This window comes from Atractosteus spatula, chromosome 4 (assembly GCF_055471065.1).
Source record: "Atractosteus spatula isolate fAtrSpa1 chromosome 4, fAtrSpa1.hap1, whole genome shotgun sequence".
Classification (NCBI taxonomy): Eukaryota; Metazoa; Chordata; class Actinopteri; order Semionotiformes; family Lepisosteidae; genus Atractosteus; species Atractosteus spatula.
The window spans coordinates 57225991-57242711 of record NC_142709.1 but is presented as its reverse complement, the minus strand read 5'-3'; the positions used below and the strand labels follow the sequence as shown (position 1 = coordinate 57242711).

The window sequence follows — 16721 nt, the reverse complement described above, 5'->3', positions numbered from 1 at the left end:
CAAACTGCATCCTCTTCAGCATGGAACAGCATGAGCAGGGACTGGGAAATAGCATGGAGATCATGGGGTAACCTAGCGTTACCCTGAAGACTGCAGGGGGGTTCTAGAAATAGCCTACAGGGAATTAGGGCAGCTTGCTGGGGGGAGGGTAATTGGCTATATTTGGGATGGCACAGGGGTCAGTGGTCACAGGTTGTACCAGACGCACCACATGCAGATGATGACCAGGGCATACAGGGTGATGAGCAGCAGGTAGATGCGGAACAGCAGGTAGTCCAGCACATATCCCACGTGTCCCCACTGATCCCGCAGGGCGCTCTCCTTCTGCAGGGAAGTCAGGTGGGCGCGCATGGTCCCCAGGTCCTGTGAGATCTGCTGCAGTTCCGGTATCACGGGCATTGCTGGGAGGGCACGGTCACCTTGCAGCCCCTCCCTGTGGTCTGACAGCACTGAGGAGGAACAGGGCAGAGAACAGAATGATGCACCAACCTTCTCAAGCATGTGGAATAACTGGGAATGCAGGGAGTTCTGCGAATGTAAGTAAATTAGGCGTGCATTACGAACAAATAATGTTAGAAACGCATGCAAACTCTAGTCACATGGGTGTGCATCTCTGTATCCTTTGCTGTGTGATTCAGTATGTCTGCATTTGATGTGGCTCCCTGAACACTACAGCGTGCACGACTGTGTTTGCATGAGGGAGACATGGCGCACAGGACTCTCACCGATCCTGTGATTTGCAGTTTGGCTGTTCCTGGCCAGCATTGCGGGGGTGGAGGGCTTTGTGATCCAGGGGTCTGGAGCTCTGAGGGTTTCTGTAGGTTGTTCAGGGGGGTCAGCGGGGGGGTCAATTGGCTGGCGGTAGCAGATGAGGCGGGCGATGTAGTGTAGTACGATCAGGCGGATCCAACGTGGCACAGAGCGGTATTTCATGGCACTGTGGTGGAGCACATTGGTGATGATGACTGTCTCCAGCAGACTGATCACCATCAGGCCCAGGCACACTGAGAAATAAATACCTGAGACACGCAAACACCAACAGGTAAGCGCACATTTGAGAAACACAGACCAGTAAACACATTAGAGATACATTGCCAGGCCAATACATGCACCTGAGACACACAAACAGATAAATACACCTGAGATATTCTGACAAAGACAATACTCACACCTGAGACACACAAACAGATAAACACGCACTAGAGACTTGACTGTTCACGAAGATCTGTAGAGAGCACAGAAAGAATTTGCTCTTTCATCAGTTTCTGACCGATGAGTGGCGTGCCGTTGGCCGTGCTAGGCAGCAGGTCGTTCATGATCAGCAGGAAGACAGTGTAGCCCAGGATCAGAGTCATCTTGAAGGAAGCGCGGTCCACGCTGTGGGGGGGCAGGTAGAAACTCAGGATGTCGATCACCATGAGGAAGGAGCTGGGGATCAGCAGGTTCACCACGTACAGCACAGGCCGCCGCTTGATCACCACCTGCAGGGAGGAAACAGAAGTGCCGGGCATCCATCTTCACACAGGGTAGAGAGAGAGCATAATTCACAAACACTTCCACAGGGCAGAGACAGAGAGGAAGACAGAACATTTCCAAAAGAGGAAAGGAGAGTAGAGTTATACAGAACTGCTGAATAACCAGTTCTCCACAGGGAGAGTTCCCTTGGCCAGCTGGTACTGCGTTATGTACCAAACGCTTTCCACACCCCGAAGTGGACACTGACTCTCTCCATATCCTCAGTCACAGAGGCTGGACAGTAGGGGAGAACAGCTCTTCCATGCTCTGAGGGACATTGCATGGACATCATATCTCTTCAGAGTCACACTATAAGTGTGTGGGGAAGGATAACTCTGTCCGTCTATCTGAAATGTTCCTTAACATTAGGGAGTGGTTACTGTGTACTGTATATAAATATAAATACATTTATATTTATATTTATATTGTGCATTACAACTGTTTTTGTGTACTGTTCTGTTCTGGTTTGTTCTTTGTGTCTTCTGGACTGTGAGTAACTCTTCTTAGTGCACTTCTCACTGTACTGATTATATTGTATGTATTGTATTATTATTATTGTATCATTCATTACACTGTTGCTGTGTTGTCTGTGTTAAGCTGCTGTTGCACTGCAATTTCCCTCATGGGATCAATAAAGTATCTATCTATCTACGTGACAGAGTATTGCTTTTGGAATTTTATTAGCTTCCTCACAGTATCTGGGCTGTGCAATACTGCACTAGAACACAAGACAAGTGTCTGGGCAAGTCCCAGTTCCTCTGCTCGCCTCCTCTCTTTTTTCAGACTCTCATCCCTATCGCTCTCTCTTCCTCTCTTACCCAGAAGGTGATGATGTCCCACTCATCGATGCCGAACTTCAGGATGTCCGCTGAGCCCTCAATCACCACCAGCTCCCATTCCCCGCTGGTCTCTAGGTACTGCTTGGAGTTCCCGGAGATCTGCTCGAAGGGCAGGGCAGGGCTCACTCGCACATCCCGGACTGAGGGGACAGAAAGTGGGAAACAGCGAAATGAGAGCCACATTTGAAAGAGATCTGGCTCATTTTCTCTTCCTTCTTCCTAGTTTGCTTTCTCTTTTGCTAACATCACTGCAGGATCAGCCCTGCAGTGACTGCCTCCCTCAAGCTAATTCTGAGCTACCGTGTCTGGGTATGATAGCATACCGCTCATGGTACTTTCAGTGCCTTATTTCCGATGTGTTAAACCTGCCTGATGGCGGCCCTGCCTGAAAGAGAGAGATTACACAGGAGTGACGTTATAGTGCGTTGAACAGAGCAGTCCCCCGCTCCTGAAGTTTAGTAGGATCCTAATTTTCACCATTATTTTACTTAGTCTGAACCAGATGAACAAGATCCTGAAACAAATCCACTACAAAACCAAAGACAATGGTTACTTGCGTTCTATAATTATGTTCTAACATTAACTGCAAAGCAACAACAAACAGTTTAGAGAGAGATCTTTACCTAACATTATCTTAACCTATCAGAATTGACAGAAACTATAGACTGTGCACTATCATGTGAGCAAAAACTCCAAGACTTAGTATTACCAGTCCTCTTTTGACATTTCACAGAATGCTCTTGGACATTCTAGCTATGTATACAAAAGTGTCTAGTTGATAGAATTACAGGTTACTGGTGTGTCATGTAGAGAGAGATGGTAGAGGGAGAGACAGTTACTGGTGTGTGTCCCGTAGAGAGAGACGGTGGAGGGAGAGAGACAGTTACTGGTGTGTGTCCTGTAGAGAGAGAGAGTTACTGGTCTGTGTGTGGTAGAGGGATAGTTACTGGTGTGTGTCTGGTAGAGAGAGACGGTGGAGGGAGGGAGACAGTTACTGGTGTGCATGTAAGATCCAAAGGTCAGGGAGCAGTTCTGCACATCGAAGGGGAAGTTGAAGATCTCCAGGTTACAGGAGCTCACAACCCGCAGCATCCTGTCGTAGCGGATGTGTCCTGTGTGATTGACATAGACGTAGGGACAGCGCTGGGACTTGTCTTCATCTATACTGGGAGAGGAAAGGAGAGAAGATGAGGAAGGGTGATTAAAAGAAATAGGAGAAAGAAATAGATGAGAGGGAGAGATGGACTGTCAGAGACAGGTAAAGGGGTGAGGGAGAAAGGTCAGTATATACTGTACAAATACCCATGTGTGCAGTGCCTCCAGTTTTCCAGCTGTACTGAGAGAACTAGGCAGAGAGGCAGGAAGACAGATGGACAGAGAGGAAGAGTGAGACAGTGAAAGTGCAGAGTCAAAGAATGAGGGAGGTGCAGTATGGCAGACCTGCAGAGCTGAAGTGACCATGAAAGGGTGGACAGCTCACAAGTGGCCAGGGGAAGTTAGACTGGACACTCACAACTCGTAGACAATGATGTCAGGGGTCCACAGGTCCTCCACTGGCAGCGAGATCCTGGTGACACCCCCACACTCATGAGGATCCCACTGCAGGAACTCGTGGAACCAGTACTGCAACACACACATGCTGGAATAACACCACAGGCCTCACAACAGCCCCAATCCAAACCATAATCACAAGCCACCAAAGTGTAATTTATAAAAATGAATTGCATTTATATAGGAGTGTCTCATCCTTAAGGACTTAACATATAGGAAGGGATCCACTTTACTCTAACACTGAAGGTACAGCTCCACCTGGTTGATGGACAACATCTGTTCTGCACTAGCATCCCCACTACACAGCAGATCAGGAAGAGGAGCAAGAAACTTCTTCATCAGGTGAATTAAGTGGAAATTTCAGGCAGGTCATGTGCCAGCCCATGATGGAATTTAGCCCGTACACCAAAAAATGTTGCTCAGCTATACAGCAAGCTGTTTAGTGTGTGGCAGCACAGTTCTCTCTTACCAGCCGCAGCCACAGGAAAGTGGTGAGGATCTGAGTCTTTTCATTCTGAAATGAGATAGGACTGTTGTTGTTGAACAGCTATAATGGCTACATTGTACCAGTACACACTGATCTCCAGCAACACAGCTGAGACACTCCACACGTATTCATTTACAACAACACAGCTGAGACACTCCATCACACACACTGATCTCCAGCAACACAGCTGAAACACTCCATCACACACACTGATCTACAGCTGAGACACTCTATCACACACACTGATCTACAGCAACACGGCTGAGACACTCCATCACACATATTCATTTTACAGCAACACAGCTGAAACACCGTCACACACTGATCTACAGCTGAGACACTCCATCACACACACTGATCTACGGTATAGCAACACAGCTGAGACACTCTGTCACACATACTGATCTACAGCAACACAGCTGAGACACTCCATCACACACATTGATCTATAGCAACACAGCTGAGACACTCTGTCACACATACTGATCTACGGTATAGCAACACAGCTGAGACACTCTGTCACAGATACTGATCTACAGCAACACAGCTGAGACACTCCATCACACACGCTGATCTATAGCAACACAGCTGAGACACTCTGTCACACATACTGATCTACAGCAACACAGCTGAGACATTCCATTAAAACACAGTGATCTACAGCTACACTGCTGAGACATTGTGAGAACATGGTGGTTATCTCAATAGTAATATCTCAGTGATCTCATGGTGGATATCTCAATACATGATGCTGATGTAACCAGATTTCCCTGCCTATAAATTGTTTAAATTTACTGTTTTTCAGAGGCATTTCTTCCACTCAGAAAAAACATTGTGAAGCTGAAGTAAGTACATGGGAATGCAAATCTTCCTGGTGTTTTTTTGTGTGCTGTTGGAACACAAGAGCAGTGGCACTGACAGGAACATCTGCTCAGGCTACTCACCACCCCAAGCACAGCATACAGAGTGAAGGAGATGTTGGCCAGGGTGGGGTTACTGAGATTGAAGGCTGGGCGGAAGGCCTTCCTGTCGAAGACTTGCTGCATGGACTCGTAGGTCGGTCCGCTGTGGCCTTCTGAACAGGACAGCCGGCAGAGAGCGCGGGGGGCTCGGGGACAGGGAAGGGGGAAGAGTAAAACAGACGAGGAGGCAGAGACTCTTCAGCAGGAAGTAACTATTCCACCAAATATATAAACTGCAGCCCCACAAAGTCAACCGTGTGAAAATGAGCATCTTCATCTTCCAGAAAAACACCAGACTTAAAGATTCACATTTAACAGCACAAGCCTGTTAGTGCTTGAAGATGCACTGGGCAACACTTACCTAGGCTTGTTAATTAGCTCATCAGGGAATTTCTGTCTAGCAGTAATAACAGTGGCAGAAAGAGCACAAAGGAAATATTATAAAACAAAAGAGAAGCTGTCCAAATCCTTTGACAGTGAGATCCTGAGCATCCTGCTGTACCGCCTCCTGACAGCGAATTCCGGGTTCCTACTCCAAAATTTAACATGGAAAAATGGAAAATACACCCCACTGAAAATTGGCACTGGATTCCTGGAGCTTTCCACTGGTCACAGACAAAAACCTCAAATAGTGGCTGTTCCTGGACTGGGTTGACCGAGACACCTGCTGCTACAGAGCTCTGGGGCAGCAGGTGCTGTGCCCCTCAGCCAGCAGATAAAATATCTGAATTTCCAGAACTCAGTCTCGCCTGTCCTCTGCACGGCAGCAGACACAAGTGCTGATCTTGCCATGCTAACAGCAGAATCTGTTCTTGTCTTTGTAAGAACGCTGTGACCTGTGGTTAATTGCATCTTCGAGCCGATGGGACACACTCCTCGTTCCATTTTCTATTGCCCTTGTGTTTGTAGGAGAAACTAAGAAATGTGACGATTACTACAACTCGTGTTCCATTTGGTTAGCAATTATATTACTGTCATATTTTGTTTTTCACCTGTTTTATTACCCGTTCAGTTCCCATTATTGTCCTGTACTACACGTTTCAATAGGTTATGGTGGCTCCCTGACAAATGATGTTTAACCTCCACTTTAATGCATAGCAACATGTGAAACTGTGATTTTAAGCAAGGTTGGTTTGGATAATGGCATTTACCAAACAATCAGATTTTAGAAAAACAAATGTATTTTGTTTTCAGTTTTGACATTTGGGTGAGAAGGTTAGTCCCAATATACTTGTTGGGTCCATTTGACATGTGGACCATAAGCTTTATTTGAGATAATTGATGTGCTTTGCCCTCTGAAGACTTCTCGATGGACTTCTGGTCAGTCCATTGAAGAGCGTGCTTTTAATGTCTCAGTTTGTAGAATGCCACAAGATTAATGCCATAATGATAAAAACCAATGACCAATGTTATCAGGTTAGCATTTTAGTGTTTAATTTAGCAAAAGCAAGTATTGTTTTAGATTTATTGTCCGAGTATTTCAAGCAGGTTTCGTAAAAGTACACATTATAAAGACTCAACGGATATGAAACAGTAGTGTTCTGCCCACATATCAAAACACTTTTCATGAAGGATTTATAGAACTAGCATTTTACAGTATGTTTGTATTATGGAGGGCTATGGATTGGATTTAATCCCAATTTAAAAGGCTTACCTGTGAGTAGAAAACAGCATACAGAGAGTAAGAGACCCAGCCGATTCCACATTGCAGTTACTGAGGGGGAAATTTTAGAGTGGAATTTTTTTAGAATGGCCCAGGTGCCTGCTGTACTAACTGCCCTGATCTCAGTACAAAAATGGGTGCCAGGCGCCTGCAGTCCTAAAGGTCCAGATCTCACCCTTACAATTGCTATATATACCCAGTGGCAACAGGTTCATGACCAACGTGATGCATTAGGCACCTGCAGTAATAACTTTGTGAAGCTGTTTTGTGTTAGATTCTGTTTACTCCTGGGGAGAAACCCTCATTCAGTTAACAGATAAAAAAACATAATAAGACTGATTCAGCTGTTACCATTTTCCTATTAACACATTAACAGATTAACAAGCACACATGGACTCCAAATAGTGGCAGAACATTAATTGTGCACCTGTACAACAATGAAGAAAGTCATTTCAGGAAATTAATAACAGGGTGGCTAAGCAGCTGAGCAGTAGTAACCATATCTCTTTCAGTGTATGTTTATTAACCAGACTTTGCCTTAATCTGATTTTAATGCCCTTTTACTTTTTAAAACAGCCTTGTTCCACAAAGCTAAGGACAAAATTCCCCATAATTCTGTATTTCATCAATCAACACATTACCAGAAAGGCAAAGAACACACACATGACACACACATGAGTCCTACAGTTCTTGCATTGCTTATGATAAAATACCAACAACTTTATTTTAAAGTTAAGAAGAGTTTAAGATTTTGAGATCATAATACATTCCAGTCTGGGGATACTCAACCAGGTTTGAGGAACAAATTTGTGAAACACATCCAGCTTAATTCCTCGTCGTGTGAGACAGAATTAGAAGTGAAGAAGCCCATAAAAACAGATCTCAGTGGTCCAAAGGTAAACGGTGTCAATGCCCTTTCCTGCTTCACCTATTCCCACGCAGCAGCGAGTATACTATGCAGACAGGCTGAGAGTAAGAAATTCTTATTTTTGAAGTGGAAGAATTTAAAGTAAGGGTTATATGGACATAAAGAGCTTGAGAAGGTCCTGGCAGTGTGGCGAGTGGGCCTTGGACAGAAGCTGCCAGTCTTATGTCCTGAACCACCCCACCCAGATGGCCAGGATGACGATGAACGAGCCACAGATGAAGACGATGTAAATTGCAAAGAGCAGCCTGTCTAGGATGTGCCCGATCTGGGACCACTCCTCGGCGGAGTCGCTGCGCTTGAAGTGTTTTTCCGCGTGCTGCCTGATGGCCTGGAGGTCCCGGCTCAGCCTCTTCAGCAGCTCCACGGCAGCCTGGTCCAGCTGGCTCTCCGGCGTCTGGCATGGGACATTCCCGCCCCCTTCCGGACTCTTCACCACCTGCACGTCTGGAACACAAGAGCAGCGGCGCGGTTAACAGCCTCAGGAGGAGCAAAAGGCATACATCAGCTCAAGAAGGACTCAGTCCCACATGGGCAATGGCTGCTTCTGGGTTCACTAAAGCTCACCTTTAAACTGCTTGGGTGGCTAATTATTATTAGCTAAGTATGTGCTTTCTAGGTCAAAGCAAACAGTGGAGTTTCCAATGAAAGATGCCTCTAAAGCCTACTGAAGTTTAGCCCCTGTAAGACTTGGTTGATCAGCTTTGAAAAGGCTTTAACTGATTTATCCTTTCCAAGGTTAGTACTATATATCTGAATTTGATTTAATTGTTTATCTAAAATCAAGCCAGAGGTCTCTCTCAGCTGTTCCCTGCTGAGCTCTTGTTACTGTTCCTGTTATGATGAGGACTGTACTCTCACTTAGATCAGGCCCTGTGATAGGAAGTGACTGGCTCATGTCTGGCAGAGTTACCCTGCACTCCAGGGTTGAGGAAGACTGTGACTCTGTTGCTTTGGGATGTTTTCTGAGGCAGCAGGACAAGGCGGGAGAGGTACTGCAGGACGAGGATGCGGATCCAGTGTGGGACATTGGGATACTGGCCAGAGCTGTACAAGATGTTTGTGATGAGCACAGTCTCCAGCAGACTGGTCACCATCAGTGCCAGGCAGATGGAGAAGAACACATCTATGAAGAAGACACGAAGAGTGAGGTGGTAAGGGTGAGAGAGAAGTATCTGCGCTGTCAAGTGGAACACAGTCTTCATAGCCACCTTCCTATAACTGCTTTTCAAGGCATTTCCAAACAAGTTCCTGCTCTCTGAAGTCTACCACAATCTGAGTGAGTCCAACACTAAACAGATGTGTTTGGAGAAACCTTTTCAGATTTTGGCAAGGACTGCAGGTCAGAAGAGAAGCCATGGAACTGGAGACATATACAGGACTGGGAGCTGAAAATAGAATTGCATAAGACTTCTACTCTTCAAAGACAGAGATGTAGCTGCTGGACCAAATACTACTTAAGGCTCTTAAATAAATGCATTTTTTAGTTGCACAGTACAGATTAATGCTCTTATCCTTAGATTAAAGAGGGGTTTTTAGGATTTACATCTTTTTTCTTAGGTGATCAGAGCCAGCTCCTGACTCTTTCTTCCCACACATATACTAACTGATAAGAGGGGTTCTGCTGCCTGTGGCTGGCAGCAGGTCATTCATGATGAGCAGGAAGACGGTGTAGCCCAGGATCAGAGTCATCTTGAAGGCAGATCTGTCGACACTCTCTGGGGGCAGGAGGAAGCTGAAGAGGTCCACTGTGATGAGGAAACAGCTGGGGATCAGCAGGTTCACCACATACTGCATGGGCCTGCGCTTTATGGTCAGCTGCAGACACGGAACGAGAGTGAGAGGGGGTGTGGTCAGAAAGTGAGGAAGACAACGGACTCATGTGGACCACAGCTGCAGTGCCTTGCAAAACTGTTCACCCCCTTCCGATGGTGTCCTATTGTGTTGAATTATAAATGATTAACATACATATTTAAAATAAATCTTCAGAACACGAGGGCTCAAGCTGAACACTTTTGATGGGTGAAAGAAGCTCAATGTAAGTAAGAATTGCAATGGAAGAACCCAAAAAATCTAAAAAACATTTTGATTGCATATAAATTCACCTTTGCAGAGACAAAGCTAAAATAGTTATCTGGCACAAAATGACTTTGATAAGTCACACAGGTAGCTGTGTGTGTGTGGGTGCAATAATAACCGCTCACATGACTTCATCTGTCTGTCGGTCTGTCTGTCTATCTAAATACCCCTTTATCTGTTAAGTCTAGCAAAGAATCATCTAGAAGGCATCCAGACACTGCCTTGATGAGGGTGTCACTCCAAACTGAGCTGCTAGGCAAGGAGCCATTGTGAGACCAACAGTGACTTTGAAAGAGCTACAGAGTTCAATGGTTGAGATTCTAGAAAGTGTCTAAGAGTCAAAGCTTGCTTGTAAGGCATTGGTAGGGAATCCATTACTGAATAAGTAACATGTGATGGCATTGTGTTACATTACAAACATCTGACAAAAGGTTTGATAGTAAAGTCAGATCAAATTGGAACAAAGTTTTGGTCTAAAAGCATTACCTCTGTCATTAACCCGATACGGCCCATCACCCATTCAGCACTGTTAAGTATAGTGTTGGCACCTGCATGTTATGGGCTTACTTCTAATCGGCAGGGACTGGAAAGCTTGCCAAGAATTAATGGAAAATGGATGGAGCAATGCACTGGTAAATTGTAGAGGAAAACTTGCTTTAGTTTGCTGAGGCCCGACAACTGGGAAGAAAATTCACCTTTCTATAGAACAATGAGCCAAAGCATGAGGCTACAGTGGAGAAGCTTAACAAGCACAAAACAAAACTCCCTAAGTGGCCCAAAGTCCTGACTTAAATCTGTTAGAAAATGTGTGGCAAAACACATGAAAATTGCTGTTCATCAACTATCCCCAGCAAATGTGACAGAGCAGCTTTACAGAGCCATTTTGCAAAGAGGAATAGCTGAAAACTGCACCATCCAGGTGTGCAACAAGAGTGGACACTTATCCAAAACGACTTAAAGATGTAAATGCTGTCAAAGGTGCTTCAACCAATTATTATCTCCGTCAATATTATTGTTTTATTGATGTTTACTAATGCTTATTTATGTTTTTGCCATAGTGTATATTTTTGGTCTATCATTTGTACAGGATACAGAAAATGTCTTTGCAGAACAAAGCCCTGATGTCATTTGATGAATATGATCATTATTGAAGATGTGAGTGCAACATGGAGCTGTACCATTGACGCACAGCTAAAAGAGGTCTCTCACTGAAAAGATAGACACAAGTGCAAGAATACAAGTAAGACTGTTTCCTCTGGTCTTGGCTTGCGCAAGCACAAATGACACTGCTTGTGATTTCAATATCCCTTCCCTGGAGAAAGCTGATACAAGAAATCAATTCTACAGAGCCCTGATCAGCTATTCAAAACACCTTTCACATCTCTCCATCTTCCACTGAAAACAAAAGTGCTTCAGCTCTCCTAAGGCCCACTTACATTGTAGACCACCATGTCATAGGTGCTGTTGCTTGTCACGAGTGTTTGGTCCATGACGCTGATATTGACCAGCTCCCATTCCCCTGTATCCTGCATCACGTTCAGGGACTCCTCCAGGATGTTCTCTACTGGCTGCCCCTGACTGATTGTCACATCTGTGGCTGTAAGGATAGACACAATCCAAAGGGTCACAAACCCATGTGTGAGGAATGAACTTCTCAAATCCTCATCGATTTTCATAATTTTATATGCCAATAAACCATCCATCCATTTTCTAACAGCGTTATCCAATTCAGGGTCGCGGAATAGCCAGAGCCTATGAAGACAAGCAATGGGCATAAATCAGAATTCACCCTAGAGAGGACGCCAGTCCACGGCAGGGGACACAAACAGACAAAGACACACACACATTCACAGCAGGGTTAATTTTCACATAACCTAACACTATGTCTTTGAACTGTAGGAGGACATCAGAGCACCCAGAGGAAACACATGCGAAAATGAAGAGGATATGCAAACTCCACGCAGATAGTACCCCAGGAATTGAACCCTGGGCCCCAGCAATGCTAACCACTGGGCCACCATGCTGCTCCACATCACTATAACCTGCTATGCAAAGTTCTAAGACATTCATCATCTTTTTTTACTCTTTCCATTCTTCATGCAGAAACACAATTTTATTGGCCACCTTCTACTTAGCTTCTTCTCACCAAACTAAGCTGTATTAAAAATAAAAGTGGGATAATATGAGTATAAAACACCAGCAGAGATGATAAATTCATTATCAATGCTCATAACATACATAAATTGTAACTCCTGAGCAATGGATGTGCAGGAAATACATTGCATAGCATGCTAGTTTTGAGCATTGCACCACTCTGCAGCTCTGCTCGAGTCTTTATCCCGAGTGCCAGGATCTAGTTGCCTCACCATAATGCAGGTAGGACCCAAAGGAGAAGCTGCAGATCTGTACATCGAAGGGGAAGTTGTAGATATCGAGACTGCAGGAGCTGTCCACTCTCAAAGGCCTGTCATCGTACACGTGGCCTGTGTGGTCGATATACACGTAGGGGCTCTGAGGTGATTTGTTTTCACTCATGCTACGTAAGAAACAAATAAGGTTGAATTAAACATCCAATAAGCACTGCTTGTAATTATTGTTCTGGGAGGCACTACAATAAATAAGCACTCTAACAAGTGCCGGGGATCATTTCAGTAAATTTCACACTCCTAACATTTTAAAATGTCTGAGATATACAGTACTTTGCGTGCTTTACCTTCAAAACATGTTCAACAGATTGTGACACAGTTCCATAACAAAAGCATTTTTTTTATCGCATCCATTATCTGATCACGGTTTTCTTTAAGCTGGCCTGCAGTGAGAACAGGGTGTCTAACAATGGCAATGGTCTCACGTGTCCCCAAGGTGGAAATACTGTTTCTGTCCAGATTTATGCACGGCTCCATACCAGCTTTGTGAGGTGCAGGTTCAGCCCTCTACCAGCTTCCAAAACTACAGACCTTCCTCGGCCATGTTTTTCTAAGCAGGAATGAAACATTTCAGGTCAGACGAAAGTGTGACGACTCCACCAGCCGGAAGAGTTTGGCTTGCAAATTTACTTGCATGCTTCGCCACAGTCAGTAATGTGGTGGTGAGAGTGGAAGTTCCAGTGACGCTGTGGGACAGTTAGCCTCCAGAGGCTCAGGTGGACATGCAGAGTGACGCAGGCTGACATGGAAGTCTGTTACAAAGGCCTGCATGGGGGACATGGCCTTGTACAAATCCCTCCTGGGGTGACATGACGGGTGACGTCTGGTGGGAGCTTGGAGTCACTGGAGAGACGGGTGTCTTTATTTCTTGAAAGAGGCACTCAGCTCTGCCTCAGGTCCGAGACCACCCCTGAATTAAGTTCTTGGTGTTACAGGCAGAGTGCAGTTTAGGGCACGTAGGGGACATGTCCTTGCTCGTGTTTTTTGGGCTGGGCATTTGGACAGGAAGTGAGAGTTTGGCATGCCTGTGACACGGTTCATATGCCACTGAAGGTGGCAGAGCTGGAAGAAGCTCTGATTGAAACCAGGCCTTGGCTGACAGGCCACAGCCTATTTATTGACATCTTTTAACTAAACACAGCATCACAGGAAATGAGAAGGCAAAGGCCAGTGCTTAATTTTATAAGTCAAGAGGCACTGGAGCTCGAAGAGGAGAGCGCGGATGTAGAGTAGAAGGGGCAATGGAGGTATCAGAGCACTTCACCGGAGCGAATATTACATGCTACAGTTTCAAGTGTGCTTAGAGTTCCTTGATCACAGATAGACTCAGATTGAGATGTACTGGAAATGTGTTCCCACGCGCTCTGGCACAAATTAAACACTGCTAAATGGCACGTATTATTCATCTGAAGTTCTTTTTTCATCACCCAGGCCATGCTGTGGCCATTACAGCTGTACTTACAACTCACTGATCAGGATATCAGGCACCCAGATCATCACCCTGGGCAGGGAGACTCTCTCAGTTCCACACTGCTCTGGATCCCAGCTCAGATATTCAATATCCCACTCCTAGAAAACACATAGATTAACACAACGAGAAACACACAAGAGACTGATTATTCTGAAACTGGAATGAGGCTGTTTTCAAAGAGGCATTGCTAAACATGAAATATGAAGACAATCCATTATAGGTGAGATGATAACTCTTTGGTAGCTGTAGGCAACATGTCTTTCTGCAACAGAGTAAAGTAATTGCTGCACAGGAAGCTGGAGATATGATAAATATGAAGAAAAATAAATATTCAGAGAAATCAGTATAATACATTTTAAAACAAATTGCTCTTATATAGTGCTTTTCACTTTTCAAGTGATCTGCATATAAACTTGAGTAATGTGAACCAGCTACCCCACCACAGAGCAGGTAGAGAAGAGAGAAACAGCTATAGCCAAATGAATGAAAAGGGGGAACTTTAGGAAGGTCAGATAGTAGAAGCCCAATGAAAAACTTAGCAAGGACACTGGAGTTAACACCAAAGCTCTCACAAATAGTACCATGGGATCTAATGACCAAACACTCAGGACCTGGGTTTAATGTTTAACATGGAGGATGTCTCCTTGTACAGCACCATATTCCCAGTCATCATGCTTGGGAGCATCTATGGAAACTATGGTTCAGAGGGAAGAGTTACTTACTAGACCACCAACACCACCCACAACATGAACCTGGTTTTCCTAGGAGGTCTCTCATCTCAGTACTGACAAGGTCTAGCCTTGCTTAGCTTCTGAAATCAGATGAGACCAGACTACAAGGTCTTTCCCTTGTAAGACACTCTATCAACAGTGGCAGAAACCTCATCAAAAATTAATATAAGTAATTTCTAATAGTACAATGAATAAAGCAAAAGGAATACAATAGTTCCAGGAAACTTACCAATACTTGCCAAATGAAGGTTGTTAATAACTGTTGTTTGTCATCCTACAAAAAAACACATTTAGTTTCCTTTTAATCACAGCTTTTTAAATCCACATCAATTATTATATTTGATTAACAGAGGCAGGACTCACCACTCCCAAGATGCTATAGAGTGTGAAGGAGACATTGACGTTGGTGGGGGTCTTTAAGCTAATGACTGGGCGGAGAGCACTGTTATTCAGGGCAGCATCAAGGACTGTGTAGAGAGAATACGTGTCTCGTCTGGAGCAATTCACATTCACCGCAGCAACACAGCTCTGCTCTGTGGAGCACAAACAACACTTTTTGGCCTTCACCTCTCATCTACAAACTTGTGGCAGGGACAAAAAGTGAATAGCTTATTTTATGCTTACAGCTCTAAATAGGCACAGTTAAGCCATTAAGACAAAATGCTCACCGCTAAAATGCTAAACTGCTGGATTACAGTGGGTTCTTTGTATATTTCATCTAAAAATCTGAACATTCCCATATGAGAATCATTCAATTTCTCATCTTCCCAAGATAACTTCAAGACAATGCCATTGAATAATACTGGAAGCCTCAACTATCTGTCTGGCACTATTTGAAACAGTCCATTTGGCTTAAAGTAATCTCTGCATTCCACAGCAAAAGGATCTGTCTGAGGTGACCATGCTGTGTATGTGTCCTCATAGACCCTCTACAGACCACGCACTACTGAAAAAAGCTTTCTTCCTCCTCCTGTTGGTGATGTGTACTGTACTCACATGAGATACTGAGCTCCTGACTTTCTGTGACCCTTACATGGCTCAAGTGACTTTCTGATATTGGATGGATGTGTTTTAAAGTTGAGGAAGCCATTGTGACACAGACACAGGCAGGGCAGAGCTCTTACCTTGGAGAAGCAGACAGCAGCTGGCGAACAGCACCAGCTGGCAAGCAGCAAGCTTTTTTGGGCTGGACGGTCCTGGGAGAGGAGCCCCCCTTGGTCCTCCCCAGCTTCCCTGCCCCCATGAGCCACAGGAGGGTCTGATCGCCATGGAAATCCTCCTGAAGGAGCATACCTGGGAGACGGGGGCTTCCAGCTTCACCTCTCTCAGCAGCACGGCTGTGATCTCGGAGCTGTCCTGGACAGGACAGTGGGGCCCCTCTGAGGGGCTCTTCGGTCTCCCTCTTATCTTCACAGGCTGCGACGCGTGCCGGCCTTCCTCTCCAACTGCCTTGCTCGGAAGGGCAAATAAGTCAGCCATGTCTCCACGGTCACCGTGCAAGTAGTTTTATCCAGTTTTCTAGGAAAAGAAAAGAACATGTGTGAGTGTTACTCCCCAGGTGTGCACAAGTAGTCAGAAGTGCTGCTGCAAAGTGGAATTTACATACATGCAAAGCCACTGCCATCAGTATGGGGTACATGAAATGCAAACAACAAGAAGACAGGGTACATCACTCCCTTTGTCTTCAGGGCAGGAAGCCCACAGTCTCTCACTTTAAATTAACCAATTCAGCCTTCTGTGTGGAATTTGAATATTCTCCCTGTATTTGTGTGGGTTTTCCCCCGGTGATCTCCCATTTTCCAAAGACAGGGGCTACGTTAACTGGTGTGTGTGTGAACTCTGCGATGGACTGGCAACCTGTTCAGGGTATAGTCCTGTCTTGCGCCCCCTGTCTGGCAGTCCAGGTAAGGACTTGATCCTCCTCAGGGTGAAGTGTTTATGTACAGTACAGTGGAAGGATGTGTCGGTAGTTGGATGTGTCAGTTTTCAAGTTTTCAATTCAATTCAAGGTGCTTTATTGGCATGACTGATGAGTACAATCAGTGTTGCCAAAGCAAAACAAATACAATTAA

At 45.0% G+C, this 16721-nt stretch overlaps 1 protein-coding gene across 1 annotated transcript; it reads right to left on the bottom strand.

The window, feature by feature from the left end:
- Positions 1–186: 186 nt before the first annotated feature.
- Positions 187–16128, bottom strand: LOC148836645 (uncharacterized). The gene is made up of 18 exons (XM_088914195.1): positions 15774–16128; positions 15013–15182; positions 14879–14923; positions 13910–14016; positions 12388–12557; positions 11458–11618; positions 9550–9760; positions 8856–9068; positions 8127–8389; positions 7369–7375; positions 5337–5467; positions 4375–4419; positions 3868–3977; positions 3350–3519; positions 2334–2494; positions 1271–1481; positions 720–1019; positions 187–401 (listed from the first exon to the last, which is right to left on the bottom strand). The coding sequence occupies exons 1-18, from the start codon at positions 16126–16128 to the stop codon at positions 187–189; spliced, it is 3045 nt and encodes a 1014-aa protein (XP_088770321.1).
- Positions 16129–16721: the final 593 nt, after the last annotated feature.